This window comes from Galleria mellonella, unplaced genomic scaffold (assembly GCF_026898425.1).
Source record: "Galleria mellonella isolate WM207_F2 unplaced genomic scaffold, CSIRO_AGI_GalMel_v1 utg213, whole genome shotgun sequence".
NCBI classification, from domain to species: Eukaryota; Metazoa; Arthropoda; class Insecta; order Lepidoptera; family Pyralidae; genus Galleria; species Galleria mellonella.
Genome location: NW_026442039.1, coordinates 3,478,827 through 3,500,719, shown reverse-complemented (window position 1 = coordinate 3,500,719; position 21,893 = coordinate 3,478,827). Strand labels below are relative to the sequence as shown.

The 21,893-nt window shown below is 30.5% G+C and overlaps 2 protein-coding genes across 2 annotated transcripts in view; one reads left to right on the top strand and one right to left on the bottom strand.

Annotated features, from left to right (window-relative positions):
- The window catches only part of LOC113511770 (uncharacterized), a 151,530-nt gene extending 136,648 nt beyond the window's left edge, over positions 1-14,882 (top strand). Inside the window, 3 exon segments of the mRNA XM_026895488.3 lie at positions 8,335-8,876; positions 8,879-9,098; positions 9,966-14,882. Coding sequence (XP_026751289.2) covers positions 8,335-8,876; positions 8,879-9,098; positions 9,966-14,628 — 5,425 coding nt within the window. The 3' untranslated portion in view covers positions 14,629-14,882.
- The window catches only part of LOC113511901 (calcium uniporter protein, mitochondrial), a 211,368-nt gene extending 190,288 nt beyond the window's left edge, over positions 1-21,080 (bottom strand). Inside the window, exons 1-2 of the mRNA XM_026895626.3 lie at positions 20,925-21,080; positions 14,920-15,028 (exon numbers count right to left, since the gene is read on the bottom strand). Coding sequence (XP_026751427.2) covers positions 14,920-15,028; positions 20,925-21,029 — 214 coding nt within the window. The 5' untranslated portion in view covers positions 21,030-21,080. The remainder of the gene's footprint in view (positions 1-14,919; positions 15,029-20,924) is intronic.
- Positions 21,081-21,893: the final 813 nt, after the last annotated feature.

The window sequence follows — 21,893 nt, the reverse complement described above, 5'->3', positions numbered from 1 at the left end:
TTGGAGATGAAGTCTTCAGCATATCCCAGTCAAACAGACAAAGTCGCAAGTAAAAACCAGTATATATTCATAAGTAACATGAACCGAAATATTTCTCCTCAGCAACATATTTCAGATGGACAATCGTTCAGCCTGAACTACGAGCGGAGTTACTTAACCGAAAGAAGCAATCATTGTCTACTGTCTGCACCGCTAAACCTAAACGAGCGTGTTCCAGATCCCGCCACATATGTTCTGTTACAGTCCTTTGGAAGATTGATGGGGATAAGGTTTCGTGCAACGATCCTGTACCAACATTTAGATTACATTATTTTATCAAAATAAGGCTGTACTACTGACATTAAATTTTGCTTCGCTAAAAACCAACGTCTACTGTCATAATCATATTGATCAACTAGCTTTTGCCCGCGATTTTGTACGTGTGGATCTTGGAAGTTTTATTAAATTTTCAAAATTCCTTTGTTATTGTTATTTGTTATACACCTGTACAAAAAATTTTGAAAATATTTCAAGATTCTCAGCTATTTCGGCTACGCGTTTACCTATGCATGGGTCAGTCTATCAATCAGTACCCTCTTTTGTATGTTTAGATAATCTTAATATTTCAAAAGATACACCGATGCAATATGAACGACGAGACGTAGACAGTTAGACACATTACATTTATAAAATTTAAATTTAAAACGCTGAATCGTAATTAAAAATAAAATTTATTTCAATAGTGACAATATTTCCTTCCAAAAAGAAAAACAGCGACTACAATTATCTTAAAAATGATATAAAAAATTTTGTCGATTGCAAGAAACTAATAGAAATCTATTCATATTTGGCCATTCCAAGTTACAAAAAAGCAATACTTTCATTTTAGTAACTATTTTTATTTAAGTATTCTATGTATTAAATTAAGATATAACCTACGAGCGATCCAAATTGTTTACAAACTTTTACATTTATAATATTAAAAACATACATCTTATAACATTACAATTTATGTGCTATCACTTTCTACTACAACTGGTACACAACCAACTCTTCTCGTAACTTCTAAATGCAATTCCGTTTAGCACATTTCCAAAGTTGTGACTGCTGTGAGAATCCAACTGCATTAGATAAAGTCACGGACGTGCCCGTACTTCTAATGTTTTAGATCTACATCATCTAAAGGACGATCGACGTGACAGCTAAAAATATTACTATAATATCCAAGCTGATATTAAGTAAAAAATTATTAGAATAGTAGATCTAAATATGGTGAATAAACAATATATTAACATTAATTATATTAATATATATATTTCCCATACAAATCTCGAAATGATAAACACATACGTTATAATATATTATTACACCTCCTAGTCGAGCGTGGTCTAAACAAGTACTCATTCATTTAAGCATTTGTAATTCATTTAGAGATATGTCAACTACGTTGTTAATATTTTACGATCAATTCACAAGCACGTTTAGTTAAATTGACCGATTTTATGTAAACCTATATTTTGTTAAGTTCCTGAGTATTGGATCGGTGTTAATCATTTACTGAAATGTTAAGTATACTTACTTGGGTTAAACCCAAATAAGTAAAAAAAAACTTCGATGCAAACGTAGTTTGGATTTTTCCAATTGATTTTTTTGTTCCAAAAAAAAACCATTTTTACAAGCTTCTATTTTTTATATAGATATTTTACGAACTAAAATCATATTCAAATTATATGCAGGTATATAGTATCTAATACAAATAAAAAAAGAATGGAAAGTACAACCACAATAAAGAAATTGTTGGAGCGAGACATTACTTACAAATGAAAATCTCATAAAACTTGATACACGAATACATACTATCATTTCCTTTGAGAAGAAAATATAAAAATTCAGGCATAACAAAAAAATATGAGAAAAACGTAACTTTTGTTATTGTTTTAGCTGTTTTGTTACATAAAATAAGTGTAATAAAACCGAATTAAACTTAGAACTTATTCCAGTAACAATTATGTAATATATCTTCATCATCGATTATCGATTCTTCGAAATATATAGCCTCTCCAGCTTGCTTAACTTTCTGGCTATATCAATCACTGCGGATATCCTAATTTCGGATTTCATTAGGCGAACAAAACTTTGAATGTAGCCATTTCATAGCTCGTTCATCAAGTTAATGGTTTTTCATACGGAAAACCTAGTACTTAGGTTCTAACCCAATAGACGTCGTCAATTTTCCAATTCATTTCATAAGAACCTTTCTCAGACTCAGATAAAAATTTATATTTGAAAACAAAATAGCTGAATTTTGCGCTCGTGTTTTATAAGCATAAAACAACTTAAGTGATTCAGTTGTATTTATATAAAAGATGTATGTTTATGTTAAGATTTAGGTTAGCTAGTGTATTTAATACCTGTCAGTCAAAATAAAGAAATTTTTATTAAATAAACAAAGACCATTACACATATTAAACAGTTAATTATAACTAATTTACTAAGTTGCGAATATTGTTCGAGATAAATGTAATATCGCTACATATTTACAGAAATTATACGATACGAAACCCGTTAATATTTTATGACCAGAGCATTCGTTATATTCCCGTATGCACTGAAAAATATATGCAAACTTATACCGAAAACTTATTCAGACATTTAAATTTAGAAATAGCTTTCAAATCGACGAAATCCACAGATATGGAATCTTATAGATGCCGCCAGAATTGTACATTGCGTACTATTTTTTGGTACGTGAATTAAGTTCAATAATGCCTAATTTAGTTCAGCGCAAAATTTTGATTAGCAAATCCTACAGTACTACAGACAGTACGAAAATATTTTAGAAACGGTTTAATGCGGCAGCTATCAATAAATAGAATTATAATATTTAGGCAAGAAATTTAATAGTAACAGTAGCTCGCTTAGTTTTTATGAATATTCACAAACATACTATATATACATATACACTATACTATATACACTAACTATACCTGTAATAATACCGAGATATTAATGGTGAGCGATGAAGCGACAGTGACAGAGCACATTACTGGAGAAAAGATGAACCTCCAATTTGAAATATTTTTCTTTTCTTTTTTATCGTTTTTATGAAAGGATAAGCAAAGGAAACGAAGCCCATACAGCCTAGTCTGACTTTCTTTAGAGTAGCAAGGTGTTAATATAATAGTCTGATTAAAATTTTTAAGTAAAGAAAAAAAACTAAATTTAGTTGTAACAATACCTATTAGTGAGCTAGTATTTTTTTAACATCTGGAAATAGAGGTTTTACGCAAACCGACACACTTTATATTCAAGAACATCATCCATAATAAAAAGAGGCTTACGACGACCTAGTCTTGGTCTCCTGAATATTTATAGATATTCTCGTGGATATACAGGACGCGAAACTATTGAAATACTAGGAGTAAGGTTCATAAGGAATGTATTCACCTGAAATGTTTTGCTAGTAGTTGTCGTACTTAACAGGCAGATTAGGCAACCGCAGTTAGGCTTTGAGATGTTTGAAGAGAGAAGCTGCCCATCGCTGGTGCTGCCCTCGTCTTCCCTTAGATGCCTCTTACGACATCAACGGGAAAGGAAGGGCAAGAATGGCAACTATTAGCAAAAGCCCTCATATAAAGGACGCCTATGTTCAGCAGTGGACAGTAAACAGCTAATGCGGCCACGACGACGACGACTAATATTACAGTGTAAGAAATAACCAGTGGTCCAACGCTTTTTTTTATCTCTCGTATGATTATCCAGATGTGGTCATTGGAAAGAAAAATTCTTTAGACTCTGCTAATATTATAAATGTATTGTAATTTACTATGATTGTATTTTTAAAGGCGTTAAAAGTAAAAGATATTACTTTCAACTTTAATACTTTAACAATATGATAATCCAACACTTTATCTACTACAAAATACCGCGAAACAATTCATGAAAAAACATCGATAATAATAATCAATAGCAATTCGTTTGTCATCGAACTAATGACTGTCATTAAGACAATAAGGACGTTGCGGCTCTGACTTCCCGTTCCAGTTACATTAAGCTGCTTCAGAACACAAAGACGACCCTTAAAGAGTTAACAGTATGGATACCAATACGGGAGTGAACCCTTTAAATTAAAAAAAAATCGCATTCTGTTCAATCAAATCTATTCAGAATTAGCAATTGAAATATTACGTAGCGTAAAAAAATAGATAGAAAATATTTTATTTATATAAAATAAACTTTTCTGTTTGATTTAATTTAAAGTATTGTTTACAAAAGAAAGTCTAAAGGTTAATAAATAAAATATAGGAATTTATTTTTAGATGGCACTTAAAATATTTAAACTGTGAGTGACAAAAATGTATAAAGCTCCCCAGACTTCCTGTTTCATTTACACATTCTTTTAAATACGCTGCGAGTAAGATAGATGCTATGCTACAAATTACATGTAAAAATAATCGAGTAGAAGAGTTTATTTTTCTAATGCCACGCACAATAGATTTAATTTCCTGCTTTTAACGTCGACATCCAACTCTTAGAGGTCACTGTATAGTAAGCGCCAGATCTTAGTAAAGGATATAATATACTATCAAATATACTCTAATATATTTGATTGTTTGTATACAACCTCAAAAACTACTCATCCCACTTTAAAAATTCTTTCACCTATAGAAAGCTATACATTATCAACGAGTGACATGTTATTTAAAAAAAAAACTAGAAATGCTTTAACGAAAATTACAATAATATTACAATTTTAAATTTGTCAAAAATTTGCCTACTAAAGTTCATATAAAATACTAATTTATCTATCTATTTGTCTACCCGTTCGAAGACGAGGTGAATCGCCAGTTATTATAAGATGATCATTACCGAAGTTTATCTCTGAGTACATTTTGTATTTTTTATACATTAGTTACGCGATTTTTTATTCAATTACATTTACTTCCTTGTTGGTCCTATATAAATATTGTCACAACTGACAAAGGATTTTGTTTTACAGAAAGTTACATTTTTGTAGGACAAAATCCTAAATATGAATAACATAGTAACAAGTTTTTACCACGATTATTTATATGAGCACTCCGATATTTCAACCCTAATTGCAAGAGATCACGTTGTAACTGATGAAACATGTATAACTTAACCGGTAAAAAATAAATAAGAAAGATTAAAAGTCTCAAATGATATCCAAAATAAATAACAATAATAGCGGAAATAAAATAATTTGAATCAATCGGCCAGTGTAATATATCTCTAATAGCTACAAAGCCATTTTGGCTTAGTGTCAAACTGTAAATGCGTGTCCTTCACTGCGGACTTCAATATTAAAACGACTAAGGTCTTGTTATCGAAATATTAAAGAATATTAAGTAGAAATTCCTTTCGTGATTACGAAGGCTTATTTTCTAATCATGCTGTAATGTTTATAAATCAGTGTCTAAAAAGAAACGTGATTTTAAATTCAGCAAAGACTGTTGACCGCAGTTTCGCGTGTATACACGGATTTGTGGTTTAAACATATCTAGAACTTTATTGTCTGTTTGCATACCAAACCATAACAACTCATAAACTTTCCATTGAATATCAATAAGGAGAGCCCCCAGGCCAGGTGGCTTGGTATCGTTTAATTTCGAATTTTCTTCACCTTGATTTGGTTTATAGTGTTTTATTTCATTAGTCATCTCCTATGACATCCTAGGGGTGAAATGTAACAACATAATTTAATATATGATGCCACAAAAATAAAACTTCAATTGTTGTAAAACCTGTAATTTTGATTTAAAAACTAAACTACTAAACCGATTTTTATAAAATTTCTATAACGATCTTATAGAAATCTTAAAGTATATCATTGCATATATAAAAATATATTTCTAAATCGGTTTATAAATAACAGAGTTAAATGGTAATAAACATAAAAATAAATACAACGGAATTGAGACCCACCTTTTTCAAGTTAATATTATAAAATATATATTTTTTAAAATCATAATGTCATTTGACTTTTTTTGTTTATTTATCCACGCCAACAAACTGTTATGTAGCGATACAGTAAAATAATACAATGGTACCAGAATAAAGGTATAATAAACCAAATACGAGTACAGTGACGGTATGCATGAAACCGGACAGTTTGTTTGGAAAGTTCAAAGTTTATATTACGACCTACGTCCCTTGAGGAAAGTTCTTCAGTTTCAAGAATACTATAGCCGGATTCTGATGTTTTATATCCATCCCGTCAGACGCTGCATAAACTGAGAAAAAGCAGAAAAACGCTTGAAAACGACCGAATGGATTTGAATAAAATTTAGTGCACAGCATATTTTGCACAAAGTTTGATGCAGGTAAAAACCATAGGATACAACTAGTATTATTACTAGATTGTGTTCTGGAAAAAAAACTAATTACAAAACACACACAACAGTGTTTTTCTATTAAATTATTATTTTAACATATAGTAAAAAATAGTACAATAATTATAAGCCATTTTTTTGCTATTACTAATACATTGTTTATCGAATAAAGTTCTTTAGAGGTGATTAATTTAGTCTTCAAATAACAGCTATCTCTTGTGCCTACTTGTAGAAGCTATAAAAAAAATTGCAATGGCTGGCACGTTACAACTTCTGAAACTTCTTTGCTTCCCGTAAAAAGCACGTACACATTTCTCCGTAGCAAAAGTAACCGTATTAACATCCCGTGCCTCGACTCGACATACCACTTTATATCGCTGTTGTAAAGCGATAATTAAACAATTAAAGATTGTGTACCACAAAAAAACCGACTTCAATTGTAACAAAACCAGTTATTTTGATCTAAAAACTAAACTACTGAACCGATTTAAATAAAATTTCTATGGAACCAATCTGGATGTATATCCTTTTAAATAAAAAAAATAATTTTCCAAATCGGTTTAGAACTGACGGAGTTATGAGGTAACAAAAATAAAAAAAATACAAACGAATTTAGTTTTTTTTTTGTACAACTTAGAATGACAAACAAGCTGACGGCCCACCTGATGGAAAGTGGTAACTGTAACCGTCGCCTATAGACATGAGCAGTACCATGGACATAACAGAGTATACTGTTTTCAACCGACTTCAAAAAGAATGAAGTAGGCTTTGTACAAAAGTCGATTGCTTGGGTACCTCTGTCCCATTCGTGTTTCAACCGTTAAGTAGTTGTGTTTGCATGGCTGTGTTTCGGTTTGAAGGGTGGGATATGGCGTGAATTTACTGGGGGGTATCATGAGCGAAACAGTATACTCTGTTATGTCCATAGTACTGCTCATGTCTATAGGCGACGGTTACCACTTTCCATCAGGTGGGCCGTCAGCTTGTTTGCCATACTAAGTTGTATAAAAAAAATGTGAAAGTATCTGTTTGTTTGTTGCCTCTTGGCACCTCAATAATTCAACCAATTAACAAAATCGTTTACGATGACAGTAAGATTTAATAGTAATAAACTCAAATAGTAAAATTAACTGTTATATTTATAATTTTAATTCATTCTTGTTTAATATTTCAATTTAAACACCAAAAATGGCAGGACATGTTTATAAGTATTGTAATATTTATAAGACCATAAATCTACAAGGATACATTTGAAATCTAATAAATATACATTAGTCCCAAACAAGGATTCTAGTAAATATAATTATTTATTACCGATTTATGTCATTTTACTTCAACGTTTTTACTTAAAAAAAAAACTTTAATGAAGGAAAAATACTAATGTATATATAAAATATATTATTAGGTCATGTTTATAAAACCGCTAGCTTTATTTTAGTATTAGTTATATTAACTATTTAAGAATTATATTGTGTAAGTTGATATGTCATTCAAATTATAAGTATTAATATAACTCTAACACGTTTATGAACGTATGAGGAAAATGTATATAACGCATAACAAATGTATCACTAATAACATTAATGATTATACTTGCCTAAAATTACTCGAGATATTATTATTTGAACAGTATTTCTAAACATATAATATTCGGATACAATACATTGAAGATCTGCATTACAGAATAGTTGAAACGAGATCATTATATATAACAAGAGCACTATTATCCACGGCATGGCTAGACTTTGGCCTTACGCCAGTAGTCACTACGAGAACGTCAAACTAAGTAACGTAAAGAAATCTCCAAATGCCATCAAATCCCAACTAGAATTAACAAAGACTCATTCCGAGCGATAAATTACACCGGCGTCCTTTATCAATATTTGAACGACGTGACTACATTAAAAGCTATGAGTCAAATCAACCAAAATAATGTCTTAAGCAAACAATATTATCTCAATGGCAAAACCTACATCCTAATCTAATCTATTTTATGTTTCAGGCACTCGGTGGACTCGGTCGCGTCGTATTCTAGCCAGAATCACGTTGACCGGATAAGAACACAGAACTTCTCAGCGGCTTCTTGTCAAGACGATAACGATTTCGGCTCGATAAAGACAAGCCTGTTCAGACGATCCTCGTCCAACTTGGAATATCCGCTCAGACGGCCGGAAAGTGTCACGTCCAATAGCAGTTCCACAAGAAGCCGCCTTCGAGAACTTGTCGAAAGGAAATCGAGTCAGGACGAGCACAAGCCCGCGGCGAACACCGTCGGTGATATCCAATACTTTGAAAACCCTACAGAGACACTTGAATTTGACAGACCGCGGAATTCCTTAGAACTGAAAAGAAGCTTAGACGAACGTCCCAAAAAGAGGAAACTGTCCAAGAGCAAAGACAAGGACAAGGATACCTGCGAAAGTAAGAACAAAAAACACGAGAAATATCAGAGCAAACTAGCTGATTACTACAAGCTTCCTGTGCAATTGCCACAAGACGAGTTTTATCAACATTTAACTCGATCGAAAGCTGCTGAGGAATTACTACAAAGCGGTTCTCAAATTCAGATACAGAATTCAGCGGCAGTTACGGGAGACTGTGCAAACATAAAGAGCCCGAAGGTTCCAATTTACGGCGTAGTAGAAGTCTAGCGGTAATAAGAGAAGAAACCTTTACTGACCTCCAAATTCAAAATCACGCGAAGAGTAAAAGGTCTCAGCTCATACCGCGCGCCCGCCTATTCGACAAGCCTTGCTTTAAAGACAGGTAATAACTCAATATAATTACTACAAAAAAAAACAATTTATTATGAAAGCTCAGATAAATTAGTATTGATATCATACATTACATTGAATAGGTATTCAATTAGGAAAGAAACTTGCCGCATGCTCGTTTGCCACCTGTGTTGTAAAAAAAAAGGCAACTAACCTAGAATCTTCATTCAATAAACTTGGGATAAATCGTTTCCTTTACGAAGTATTACTTAAATAAGAATAGCAAAGCTGACGGCCCACCTGATGGTAACTGTTGCATATAAACATGAAGTGTATCATGGACATATCAGAATTATACTGTGATGTTGATGCTACTCATGCGTTGCTATTCCTAAAAACCAAATGTGTTATACTTGTACCATGTTATTTCACTGCCAAATCCCACTTTTCAAACCGAAACCCAGCCATGCAACACAACAGTTTTACGGCAAAAACACGAATAGGGCAGAAGCACCCAGCAAACTATTTTTGTACAAAGTCAGCCTATGTAAAATGAAATTATTAAAGTGTAATAATAGAATTTCTGAGAAACCCAAGAGAAAATCGAAGTATTAGTCTTTATTTATTACTAACTTTTTCCCATGGCTTCGCTCGCTCTTGTACAAAGTTTAATTTCATATCACATCTTTAGGGGTAAATTATGGCTAATAAACTTATTATTTTTTGTTTTAAACCAAGAGCCTAAATCTAAAATTAATTTATCTAAATAAAAATTTCACGTGTCTAACTTCTCAACTCGAAAAATTACATTCAAACTTTCAACTCCCTTAACTATTTCAACCTTTTTTTATATAATATTAAATAGCTAATATTTAGATTTTACCATTTTTTATTCATTTTCAAAACCCGTATTTTTCAGGTTACCTGGACGTGCCAAGTACCAAACGAAAGAAGAAGTTTTAGAAAGTATTTACATAGACAGTACTGCCTCTTGTTTTGGTGATATTAACGGACAAAGAGATAGTGAAACACAACAAGAGGTACCAAATAATAAGTCCGATAAAGAAGACGCACCATCAAGAAACGAGAGCCATTGTACTAGATCTGTCAGTGGAAGTTGGCCTAATTTAAACGAGGAAACAAAACAGACGAACCTTTCCGAAGATAGCATCGGGCACTCACGCAACCCGAGCGAAATCGACAGTTTAGACTCAAACTATGTAAGAAAACATTATAATTTCGAAGCACATCGGAAACATTACAAAGATAACTCTTCCCCTGAAACAGAACGATCTGCTACGTCACCAAATCATAGTAAAGAATTATATGTAACTACTGACGATCACGACACTGACAACGAAGACAGACAAAGATCTAAAAATAATACTCCCAAATCACTTACCAACGACAGCTTATCAGTTACACACAGCGAAATAGACCAGCAACAATTAAATCAATCTGCAACTGTTAATGATAAAAATTCTTATGAAGAAGTTTCTGTCAAAACTATAGTAAATGAAAGTAAAGACAAGCCTGAAGAATTGGATAAGCCTAGTGAAATTAAAATTGAAGAAGACATACACTCAATAGCGTCTGAAAACGATGAAATTAGATCGAGCCCTCCTGATAGTATAACTTCATATATATCTATCTCAATTGCTTCTTCTGCAGATAAATCTCATAAATTAGAGTATCTAGCTAATTCGTTAGCAGAAAAAATCGATGAATATTGCGATTCCCAATTTAAAGAAAATACATCTGTCGCATCACCAACTATATATTCTGAAAACCATAACAGTGAACGAGATACTATATACACAAAGGTAAATAAGAAACAAACTTTTGCAGATATTAAAAGAGATTCCTTCCTAAGCAAAAGTGGTAGTTTATTTAATGAAGTTCATAAACCAGAAAATATTTATGTGAGTAATACATTTTTAGATAACGATAGACAATCTATAAGAAGTAGCTGTACCTCTTCCAAAAATATAACAACTGAGCCTTTTGTAACAACATTAATTGAAAATCAATACTACTCTTTGCCCGATATCAATATCAGCAAATGTTTAAGAAAATCAGAGCGCATTGACGCACAATTACGAGAAGAAGATCCAGAAGATGTGCCTTGTGAAAATACTTATGAAATAGCACATACTCATTTTAATGAAATTTTATGTAACAAGAGCAATCAAAATTACGGTCAGTTGAATAAATCTCAAATTAATCGTAATAATAACATAAAACATACTACTACTTCGTATGCGGAATATTCAGATCCACAAATAATAAACAGTTTCTCTAGATTAGAAGACGACTTAAATTCTATCATAACAGTTGAAAGTTCTAATCTAGACGATAAAGACGCAAATTACTATAGTTCTGATACTCATCAAAACGAAAGGGAAATAAATGAAATAGAGGGAACTATACGTAATAATAAACTAATAACTAAATCTGAAAGTTTAAAAATAAATTCTATATACAGGCCAGAAATAAATATAATCAAATCTCTATCAAATGATAACATTAACAAATCAATACAAGAAAAGAAAAGCAAATTAGGAATCAAAAAACATTATTCACTGCGACAACGAGATCCCACAGAAGACGATATTCATCGTATACCCAGTCCTAACAGCATAGAAAATACTATTAATATATCTAACAATACACAGATAACTAAACCTCAGAACGAGGAAATTAATGTTCACTCCTTATTATCTCGAGTTCAATCATTCAAGACATCTGCCGAATCTAATATAGCATTAGTACCATTGAGTGGTCATCAAACTATTGTCATTAATCCACCGTTAACTCAAAATTCGAGTGAAAACCAAAAAAAATCAGTTATAAAAACAGAAGAATTGCCAATAAATAAACAAATTATTAAGAAAACCCCCATAGCAGAATTTGTAAATAAAAATCCTGAATCACAACTTGATAAAACTAAAGAAGTAAATGAAATATCAAACGAGGACCTAAATTACAGTACAATCGATACTTCCAGTTATTATACTCCAAAAGATCCTTTCATAACTATAAAACTGAATAAGATAGTCAGAACAACTGTACCAAAACTCAAAAAAGAAACAACGGATAAAATTTCATGCGCACAATATAAATTTGAAAAACCACCACGCAAATTAATAATCAAAGATAATAACTCAAAAGATTGTAAAGATTTTAGCTTCAAGAAAACAAATACGAATATGACAAGACCTCAAATCCTGCAAGTTGTAGATTCAAAGAATAAAAAACAAGATGTACCAGTTCATGAAGAAAAAAATAATATAAAAGAAGAAAATGAAATGCAAAATAATGTCAAAGAATCTGAAATAAAAATTGATAATAAAGAATATAATGATACTAAAAACGAATCCAGTGTTAAAGAAAAATTACACAACGCAATTAAGACAGACATGGAGTATCAAGAAAAATTAAATTCTGTTAAGAATTACTGGTCGAGACTTATAGATAAAACATCGGAATCGAAAGAAAATATCAAACAAGATTTCAAAACAGATCAAAATGATACAATGACTATAAACAACGAAATCGATAAAAATATAGATAAAAATGAAAGTAAAACTGAAAATAATAATTGTCCATCACCTGAATTATCAGTTGGAAGTATCATTAAGTCATTAGAAAGTGTAAAAATTGTAGATAGTATAAGAAAAATAAGTCAAACTAAGTTACATCTATGGAAAGATGAGACAGAAAAAGTGAAAAGTGACTCTGAAATAGAAGAAAGGCCTACAGAAAAAATTATGAAAAGTCCTGAGGAAATAACTTATGAAAAGCCAAGACCTAAAACTACTGAACTAGAATGTAGAGATACGCCTGAAATAGAAATTGTGGAATTGACCTGTGAGGATAATCAAAATCAAAAAACTCAAGCTACATTAATAAAAGCCAAAAGTTATGAAAAGGGGTGTGACGAATTTGATCATGTTCGCTATAAAGTAATGAAATCAGAACTGTTTAAAAATAGTATGATAGCAAACTATCGAAAAGAAGCCCAATTTGATGGTTTACTACAATATCTACAAAACTATAGTTTTCAAGAACTCTTAGTTAATAATAACATAGTAATAATAGAGCCCGTAAGAACAAAAGTAGAACCGGCACCCAGAAAAAATCAAAATACAGACACTTGCAAAATTCCACCCACCCTGTTTAAGAGAAATGATAATTCTGGGCAAATTGATAAATCTAAAAATGCTATACGCCGACATTTCTTTTACCATCCTATAAGAGTTAATAAAGAAATAATAGAGGAAGAACTACCAAATCCAGATACAGTTAAAAAAGTAAGAAATCTTTTTGAAGATACGTTAAAAATGAAGAGCCCGATGAGTCAAGATCCTCCGTTAGTTGAAGATTCTGTTGGTTTAACAAGAAGAGCTACTTCTTACAGAAATTTAAATGAAGAGTCTAAAGGAAATAAAATGGGTGGAAGAAAAAAAGTAATACGACAGCTAACTATTGATACAAATTTTAGCAATAAAAAATGGGATAATGTTAGTCTTTCAAGCGGTGTGTCCAGTGGAGATCTTAGTTCTAACAACGAATATGAAACTGACGGATTAAGTCCTTATTCAAACAAAAATTTAAAAGATAACGTATACAGTTCGAGTGATGAATATCTATGTGATTCCATGAATCAAGATCTTTGTTGTGAAAGTCAGTATGTAAGTCCAGATATTTTAAAAAAAATAAGAGAATGTGGAACTTCTATAACATATTACGGAGGCAAGGTTTTAAACTCAAAAAGCGGTTCGACGGTAAGTCCTATGACCAAGGCTATAATGGAAGAAATAAAAAGCTTACAAAAGAATTGCAGTAGAGACTGCTACTCTTGTCAAACAAAATGCAAAGGCAGCAAGTGCTCCTGTCTTGTAGCTGATAAGCATAAACAAATGTTAAATGAAAAACAAAAGAGTAATTTATTTAAATCATCATCGGAATCAGTGAACCAACAAGACAGTAAACGTACTGAAGGTTTTCCTGGTTTTAAATTTAAATTAGTAAAATCAAACAGTTGTAGTAGTCGATTAGAACTAACAGGAACCGATGATAATAAAAACTTCCGTAATAAATTTAGAAAACAACCATTTAAAATAGATGACCCCCCACTCATGTGTGATGATGAGAATTCAGTAAAAAATAAAATTTGTAGATTGGAAAGCTATAATAAAGGAATAGTAAAAACACCCTTTGAAAACAAAGATCATGAAGTTACAAAGCCTTTAAAAATTACGCATGAAATAAAAGTAAATAATGATTTTAACATACAGAAAAATGAAGTATCTAAAAATGATTTTAATACAGCTGCTGCAGTGATAAAAGAAAAATCAAATCCGCAGGAAACAATTAATACAGAAAACAGCAAATTAGTAGCCCCAATAGAAAAATCATCAGCTGATACACATAGTTTCGAAAAAAAATTTTATTATGTAAATGAAAATTTAGAGCAAGGCAAGACCACGCCAGGAAAATTTGGAGAGATGGTCTTTGAAGAATTTGAAGTTTTAGAATCATGTTATGATAGTTTAAATAGTAATAAGTCTCTGAAATAATATATTTAAAAATACATATTAATTTTAAGCTTCGCTTATATAAATTGTGATCTGTATTCAAATAACGCTATTAAATTATTGCAAGTAAATATAGTACTGATATAAATATATAGCTTTAGTCATATACTTAATTTTAAGTTTATTCTTATACATAATAATTTAGAAAATCCTGTAATATTTCAGATCGAACCTAACTGTAGCCTTGGTGATGGTCTCTTAACTTACTACGAAATAATATTATTATATTTGTCAAAGATTTTTTTCATTTCATCATTTTCTTCCTTTGCTTACCGTCAGATTTTTCGTGGTCAACTTTTGTAGGTGCAGTTTTGGATCCATGTACACATACGCTTGTGAAGAACGACCGGCGGACGGGCCGCCATCGCCGGCACCATGACTCCTGTTGTAAAAACATACATATCAGACATATCAGAGTCTAAACATAGGGTTCTTAAAAAAAAAGTTAAAGAGGGTACTTCAGTTAGTTCGCGTAAAACACGCACGCATAGCGGACCTACGCCCTTAATATAGCATCAGATATATAAAAAATATCACAATCTGTTTATTTGGCACTTACAATAAATTTACTGTTATCTTCAATTAAGAGCAAATGTAATCCTGAGATTCTTTATCTAATCTCAAAAAGGTGCCTATCAAATTTCAAAGATAAAAACGATTATATATTTTTTCGTAGAGAGAGAATAGGATCTACGGTTTTCAATCATCATTATCATCATATCAACTGTTAACAGTCCACTACTGAACATTAATATAGCATCAGATATATAAAAAAAATCATCAATAATATATATTTGGCACTTAATCGTCAATTAAATATTTCAATTGTTATCTTCAATTAAGACAAATGTTCAATCCTGAGATTCTTTTATTAAAAAAAATTTAAATTTCAAAAAAATTATATACTCTATCAAATTTCAAAGATAAAAACGATTATATATTTTTTTTGATCGTAGAGAGAGAAATAGTTATGAAATTTAACGGTTATTATTTAAAATGGAAACCGCTCATTTCAATCATCATTATCATCATATCAACTGTTAACAGTCCACTACTGAACATTAACCTTACCTTAAAAGAGAGGTTTTCAATTCTACGATTTAAAAAATGCCAAAAATCGTTTTATCCTTAATAATATATACTTAGATTGTAAAAAAGTATGTTAACTTAGCGTGCCCAACGCATACTTGTCCAATGCCGGGGGGGAGGGAGTGTTAGTAATGGAGACTAAGGGCTCCATTGCTAGCAATATACCCATCCAAGTTGACCTCGATATAGAAACCATCGTGCTGAATTCAAAGCTTATTAATCACGATGGGCTAACTAACCTATTTTTTTATCCTCACTTATCATCACTCACTGGTGCTCCGCCAGTGTATACCGATAGCGCAGGCGGGGTTACTATTTCATCATTACCCATTAACAAAAATTGTCCAGTGCCTAAACCGGGATGCGAACGAAGTTTCGTATAGACATAACCCCTTCCCTCTCTCCTCCTGGAAAACTATTAATATAATAAATGTAAAAGTTTGTAACGATTTAAATTAAATTTGATACACGGGTAAATTAAATCCTAACTTAACACAAAGAATACTTTACATAATAATTCACGCAGGCGAAGCAGCATGATATAGTTAGTCTTAAATAAGCTAATTAACGATATACCTCAAAATTTATTTATTTATGTATACAAAAAAACCAGTACTACACTAAGTAGTATTTCTAAGAAGAATATGATTATAAACTTATCTTACAAATGGTGAGAAACAACTTAAGAATTGAAGGGAAAAAATACCGGAAATGCTGCCATTACGGGAAGTAGACATGCAGAGATTCACATGAGCGAAACCTGAGTTTAATTAGTCAATTAACTATTATTGAGTAATATAATAAGATAAATTATTATATATTTTTTTTTATTTACACTCAATATAATTTAGAAAAATATGAGATTTGAATTTCATTGCCGTTACTCAGAGGTTCTCAAACTTATGACAAGAAACCCATCATAGGCCCCAAATCAAATATTGTGCACTCCCATTTTTTGTCGCTGATATAACATCTTAACAACACGTACTCTAAACTAATGCATTAAAACTGAATCATACAAACGCACTTATTTTTATTATGCCGCAATCGTCGCTGGCACATTTATTTAAAGTAATATTATAAAAAGGAAACGATTTTTTTGTAATGGATATAGTTAAAAAATATATATCCGATTTTAAAAAAAATGGCCTATACAAAGCTACATTATCAGCAAATAACTTAAGCTTTATTTTATTTTAAAGAGACTGTACTATACCACGGAAGTCACTAGTAACTACATAATGTTGTAGTAAACTGATAAAAAGCGGTAATCATCACAAATGTAAATATTTTGCTAACAGAATTAGCAAAAACAGCGAAATCAAAATATTCCGCTTTTAATGATTCTTTCTACCAATCAATATAGTTTATTCTTGTGTTGATCCTATACTAATTGAATCCTTATAAACCAGGTTTTTGTTGAATAAATCCTTAAATTATAGTACCTACATCGTAAATCAGTCATTGTATTGATGTTATGTCAAATGTGTCATACATTTGACTTATAACTTTAAAGTTATAAGACAAATGTGATTGGAATAATATTAATTGGAGATGCTTATCCAAACTTTATGATTATAGGAAATGTATCAGAACTAATAGAGTATGGTGATGCATATAATTAGATAAAATTCATAAAGTAATTGGTGTGTTAAAAAGAATATTTATTCGTATATTGTTTACCTTTTTTACATATTAGAACTCAATAAAAAAAAATGAAGATAATCAGTTCTTAACAAATTATTTACTTAACTAATTTAAGAAATAGGTAACATGAGATCGAGCAATTGATCTTTGAACTTTTCGCTAACATACTTACCTATATGTTTGACCTGAACGTTAGATAATAACATAATAGTACAGTATTACAATAATAGTATACCATAATAAATAATAATAATGTTATTTATTTATTATGACAATACCTACATAAATAGCTCATATTCATTACAGAATATATTCATTACACAATAATCAAATTATATTATACCTATTTTGAAAATATTTAATAATAAATAACCTTTAATTTTTTAATCCTAGATTTTTAAATTAATTTAAAAAATGTTTAACATCATCGGTTGTGAATTATATTATATTTATTTGTTACCGATTTATGTGATCTATATCTTTAAATTAATAAATTAGGGTATAAAAATGTAAATTAACAAATTTTAAAAAATACAGGATACAATATAGACTTGTAATAAAAATCTATGCAACGTATCTAGCCGTCTACTAACTAGATACGAGAATTGACAAGCATTACTCGATAATTATTGGAACATCAACATCACAGAATCAAAATTATATATTAATAGAAGATATATTTTATTATTTTATTTAAGTAAGGTTTGAAGAGAGATCTCGTAGGCATACCTATACATTTATTTTTATCTGTTTAGCTATTTTACTTCAGACTGAGTAAATCCGTCGTTCTTGAAATACGTATCTAATGAGACATAACAAAAAATGTTCCAAGTGCCCACCTAGCTGCCATCACCGCGACTACTGATTAGAAAATAGATCTGGGCTGCACATTTTAAAAGTAGTATCTACCTCAAACTATTTCAAGTTTTTCTTTGAAACAATATAAGAAATATAGACAACCACCTAAAATATATTAGACAGCATATTTTATGTATTCACGAACAGTCCCTTATGGATTAAGCCGAGAAAACCGAATGCTGAAAAGCTGTATTTTAAACATGAATACATCTCTTACTTCACTCACATCACACCCATACTCCGGAGAATTCTGACTTCTATATGTAAAGTGTCATTTGTCCAATGGGATTACGAGATGAAATATAAGTCTTAATAGTCTAATCTCAACACATAACTACACAATAGTGAAATGTAATAATATATACATATATTAATAATAATAAGTGAAAAGGGATAGTGGCATTGATGTATATTTTATAAATAATTCCATTGGTTGAACATCGTGAATGCATTGCCTGCCCTTTCAATGCGACAATTACATATAAAAGTTGGCTTGAAAGAAAAGTATCCGAAATGATTACAAATCAGTGATTAAACGCAAAAATAATACTAGAATTGATGAATGAATAGTGATCTATCTGTCAATGAAAGATCAATCTAGCTCTATATGTTATTTAATAGACATGTTTAATGGAAAATGGCAGTGTGGTCCCGGCATAGAAAGGGCCACTTCTTTCTTTTTAGTGGGTGTCGTAAGAGGAAAATAACGGATCTTAATGATCGAGAGATGGGCAGCAGCGTCCTTCTTAAAATATTAGCCAAGCCTGACTGCGGTTGCCAACCCACCTGCACAGCGTGGCAACTAATGGCAACATCCCCACCCACCACCATTATGGGGGAGGCCTGTATTCAGCGGTGGACAGTTTACGACAAATATGATAATGATGAATGAAAAATGCTAATTTTAAATAAACAAAAGACTTCCGTCTAAGTATCATTATGTTTTTAATGAATGTGAAAGAGATATTAAAAGCTCATAACTATAAAGAAGAAAATAATTTACTTATTATTATTTATTTTGTGCTATGAATAGATAAGTAACATTATAAAAAAACTTATTAGTATCATGCAGTCGCTTATCAATGACGTCGTATAATACCTATTACAATTCATAATTAACTAAATTGTATTATAGATTTTATTATGTAACGTAATATGTACAAAATATCTACAATTTAATGTAAACAAGATAGTAATAAATATGGAAATTATGGAAAGATAGTTATATTAAAATTATTTAAATTTAATAGGTAAGTATTATAGTTAAAAAGAATTTACACAAGTATCTAAGCGACATAAAAAATAAAAGCAAGATATTCTCTGTTTCCTTGCATTATTGTATATCGGCACATTATAGCTATTACGCGATATTTGTACTGATTCTGGACCAAAATTTATAATTATTTTAGTCCTGGAATCTAGTTCTATGGGACAAAGACGAAAATAAAATCGACAGAATGTACTCTTTTTGTCACTTGTAATTTTTGTCACGGTTAAAGACGATGTTTTTTTAGAGATGAGAATCTTAAATTATCTGACATACACGTCAACTACAGACATAGGTAGATGATGTTTATGTAAGTACATCTGTGAAGAGCAATGAACTGCAAATACCTCTAGAGTGTGACATACTTTTAATCTTGCCGATAATCTTACAATTTTAACTGTTTAGCATTTTAAATTTTAGGTTATATAGATTAATCCGATAAAAATAAGATAAATAATTTAAATCCCTAAAATAGAGCCATTACTGCCTACCTGAGATTTATTTATTATTGAGATTATTAAATACACCTTTAATAATCCCTACAACAATTTCAGATTTACTTATATACTTTAATATTATGAAAATTATAACCTTAAAAATACACCTGCCTAACTTAAAAGTACTATTAAATTTATAGTTTTATCGTAAAATTTTTATTATTATATAGTAAGTATTGCCTATTAAAGAATTTTTTAATTTTGGTTTATATTCTTACTTAAATACGTGGTTCAAAAAAAATTTATTAAGGGTGGGTATATGATAAATAGGTACTTATTTATAGCAATACCAACTCTTACATTTCTAAATTGCCCTGACCAAATTAATAATTATTATTTATTTAATATAAATATTTATTTATGTTATTAAAATACTTTAAGAATAAATTTGTAAACTTTACTTTGTGACTATCAGTACGAGACAATTATTATGTTACTCATTTTATCAGTCATGACATGGTCGTGACTACAATGCAATTAATTTTATCAATAACCGGCAGGAATTAAAAGAAAGAAAATAAATCATAACACTTCATTTTTATTGAGTATAATCAATGTTTTATTAGGTATGAACTTGCTTATGTAGTGTTTAATTACTGTGTAATTAATGTATAAGGTTTGTGTGCATGTATATTTTTATTTGTTTACAATTTGCCATTCTATATTTTAAAATAATAATCACTCTTTTCTAATAGAAAAGACTTATAAATTCTAAAAAAACTTTGAGTACCTTTGGTTAAAAATATAAAAAAGTATAAACAAAAATAAAAACAATTAGATGACGTTTGACAGCTGCAGTACATACGTATACTTACTAGATATATACACGTGCAGAGCGAAAGAAAGTCCTAAAATCGACGATCCTATATGAAATACCACAATATGAAAACACATGACCACGAAAAACATTAGAAACTCACCCGGTTATTTGACAAATCCCTAAATATTGGTGATAAACACAAAACACGATTTATTTCTAATTTTGCTAACAGTCGGCAACTAGAAACACACACCGTCGACGCCATTTTTCCACTACGTATGTATATGATGAACAAGTATCTATAGCTCAATCCACCGGCCACACTGGCGCCGCGAACTGACAAATAAATTCAGTCAGTACAAAAGACAATTTCTTTTTATTTAGTTACTTCATATTGAATTAATGAACATAGTTATTAATACAATATATTAAACAAAATAAGACTAATGAACAATCTGTATAATGTTTTTCCAAACCTTCATAATTTTTTCTAAAAATGTAAGTAAATAAAGATAAAAGTAGTAAATTCACAAGACTTTTAAGCTCTGGTTTTAAGCACTAATATATAAATTATATATAAAATATTAGTGTAATATAATAGGGCCCAAAAATAATGGAAACGAAAATTTCAATTTATGCGCCATTATTTTGTTATGTTGGTGGTCACATTTGCCATGTTGGTGGTACTGTCACTTCTTATCAAAAGCATAGATGAAGAATAGTAGAAGACACCTATGAATAAGAAGTAGAGACATATATGTCTGTGGTAGAAGGATATATTTGCGTTATTGATTAATCATACGTATATTAATTTAAACTCATATAAATATAAGGTAACGTGCTCTGTGCATATGAATTTAAATTACCTTTCACGTTTCTCATGTATTCCATCTCTTTTACACTCCGACCCAAATAGACCTGTTTATAGTTGAGACGTCAAAAGTCCAAAACTATACATAATTTATATGTAAAATAAAGTTATACATAATATTTATAACAATATATAAGATTAAGAACTACATACAATAAAGGAAGGAATGATAAAAAAAAAACTGTAAAGCATATGATAGCCTCCTTTCTTCTTATGCAAATATAATTAGTAAAAAGAGGGCGAAAAATATACCATCCG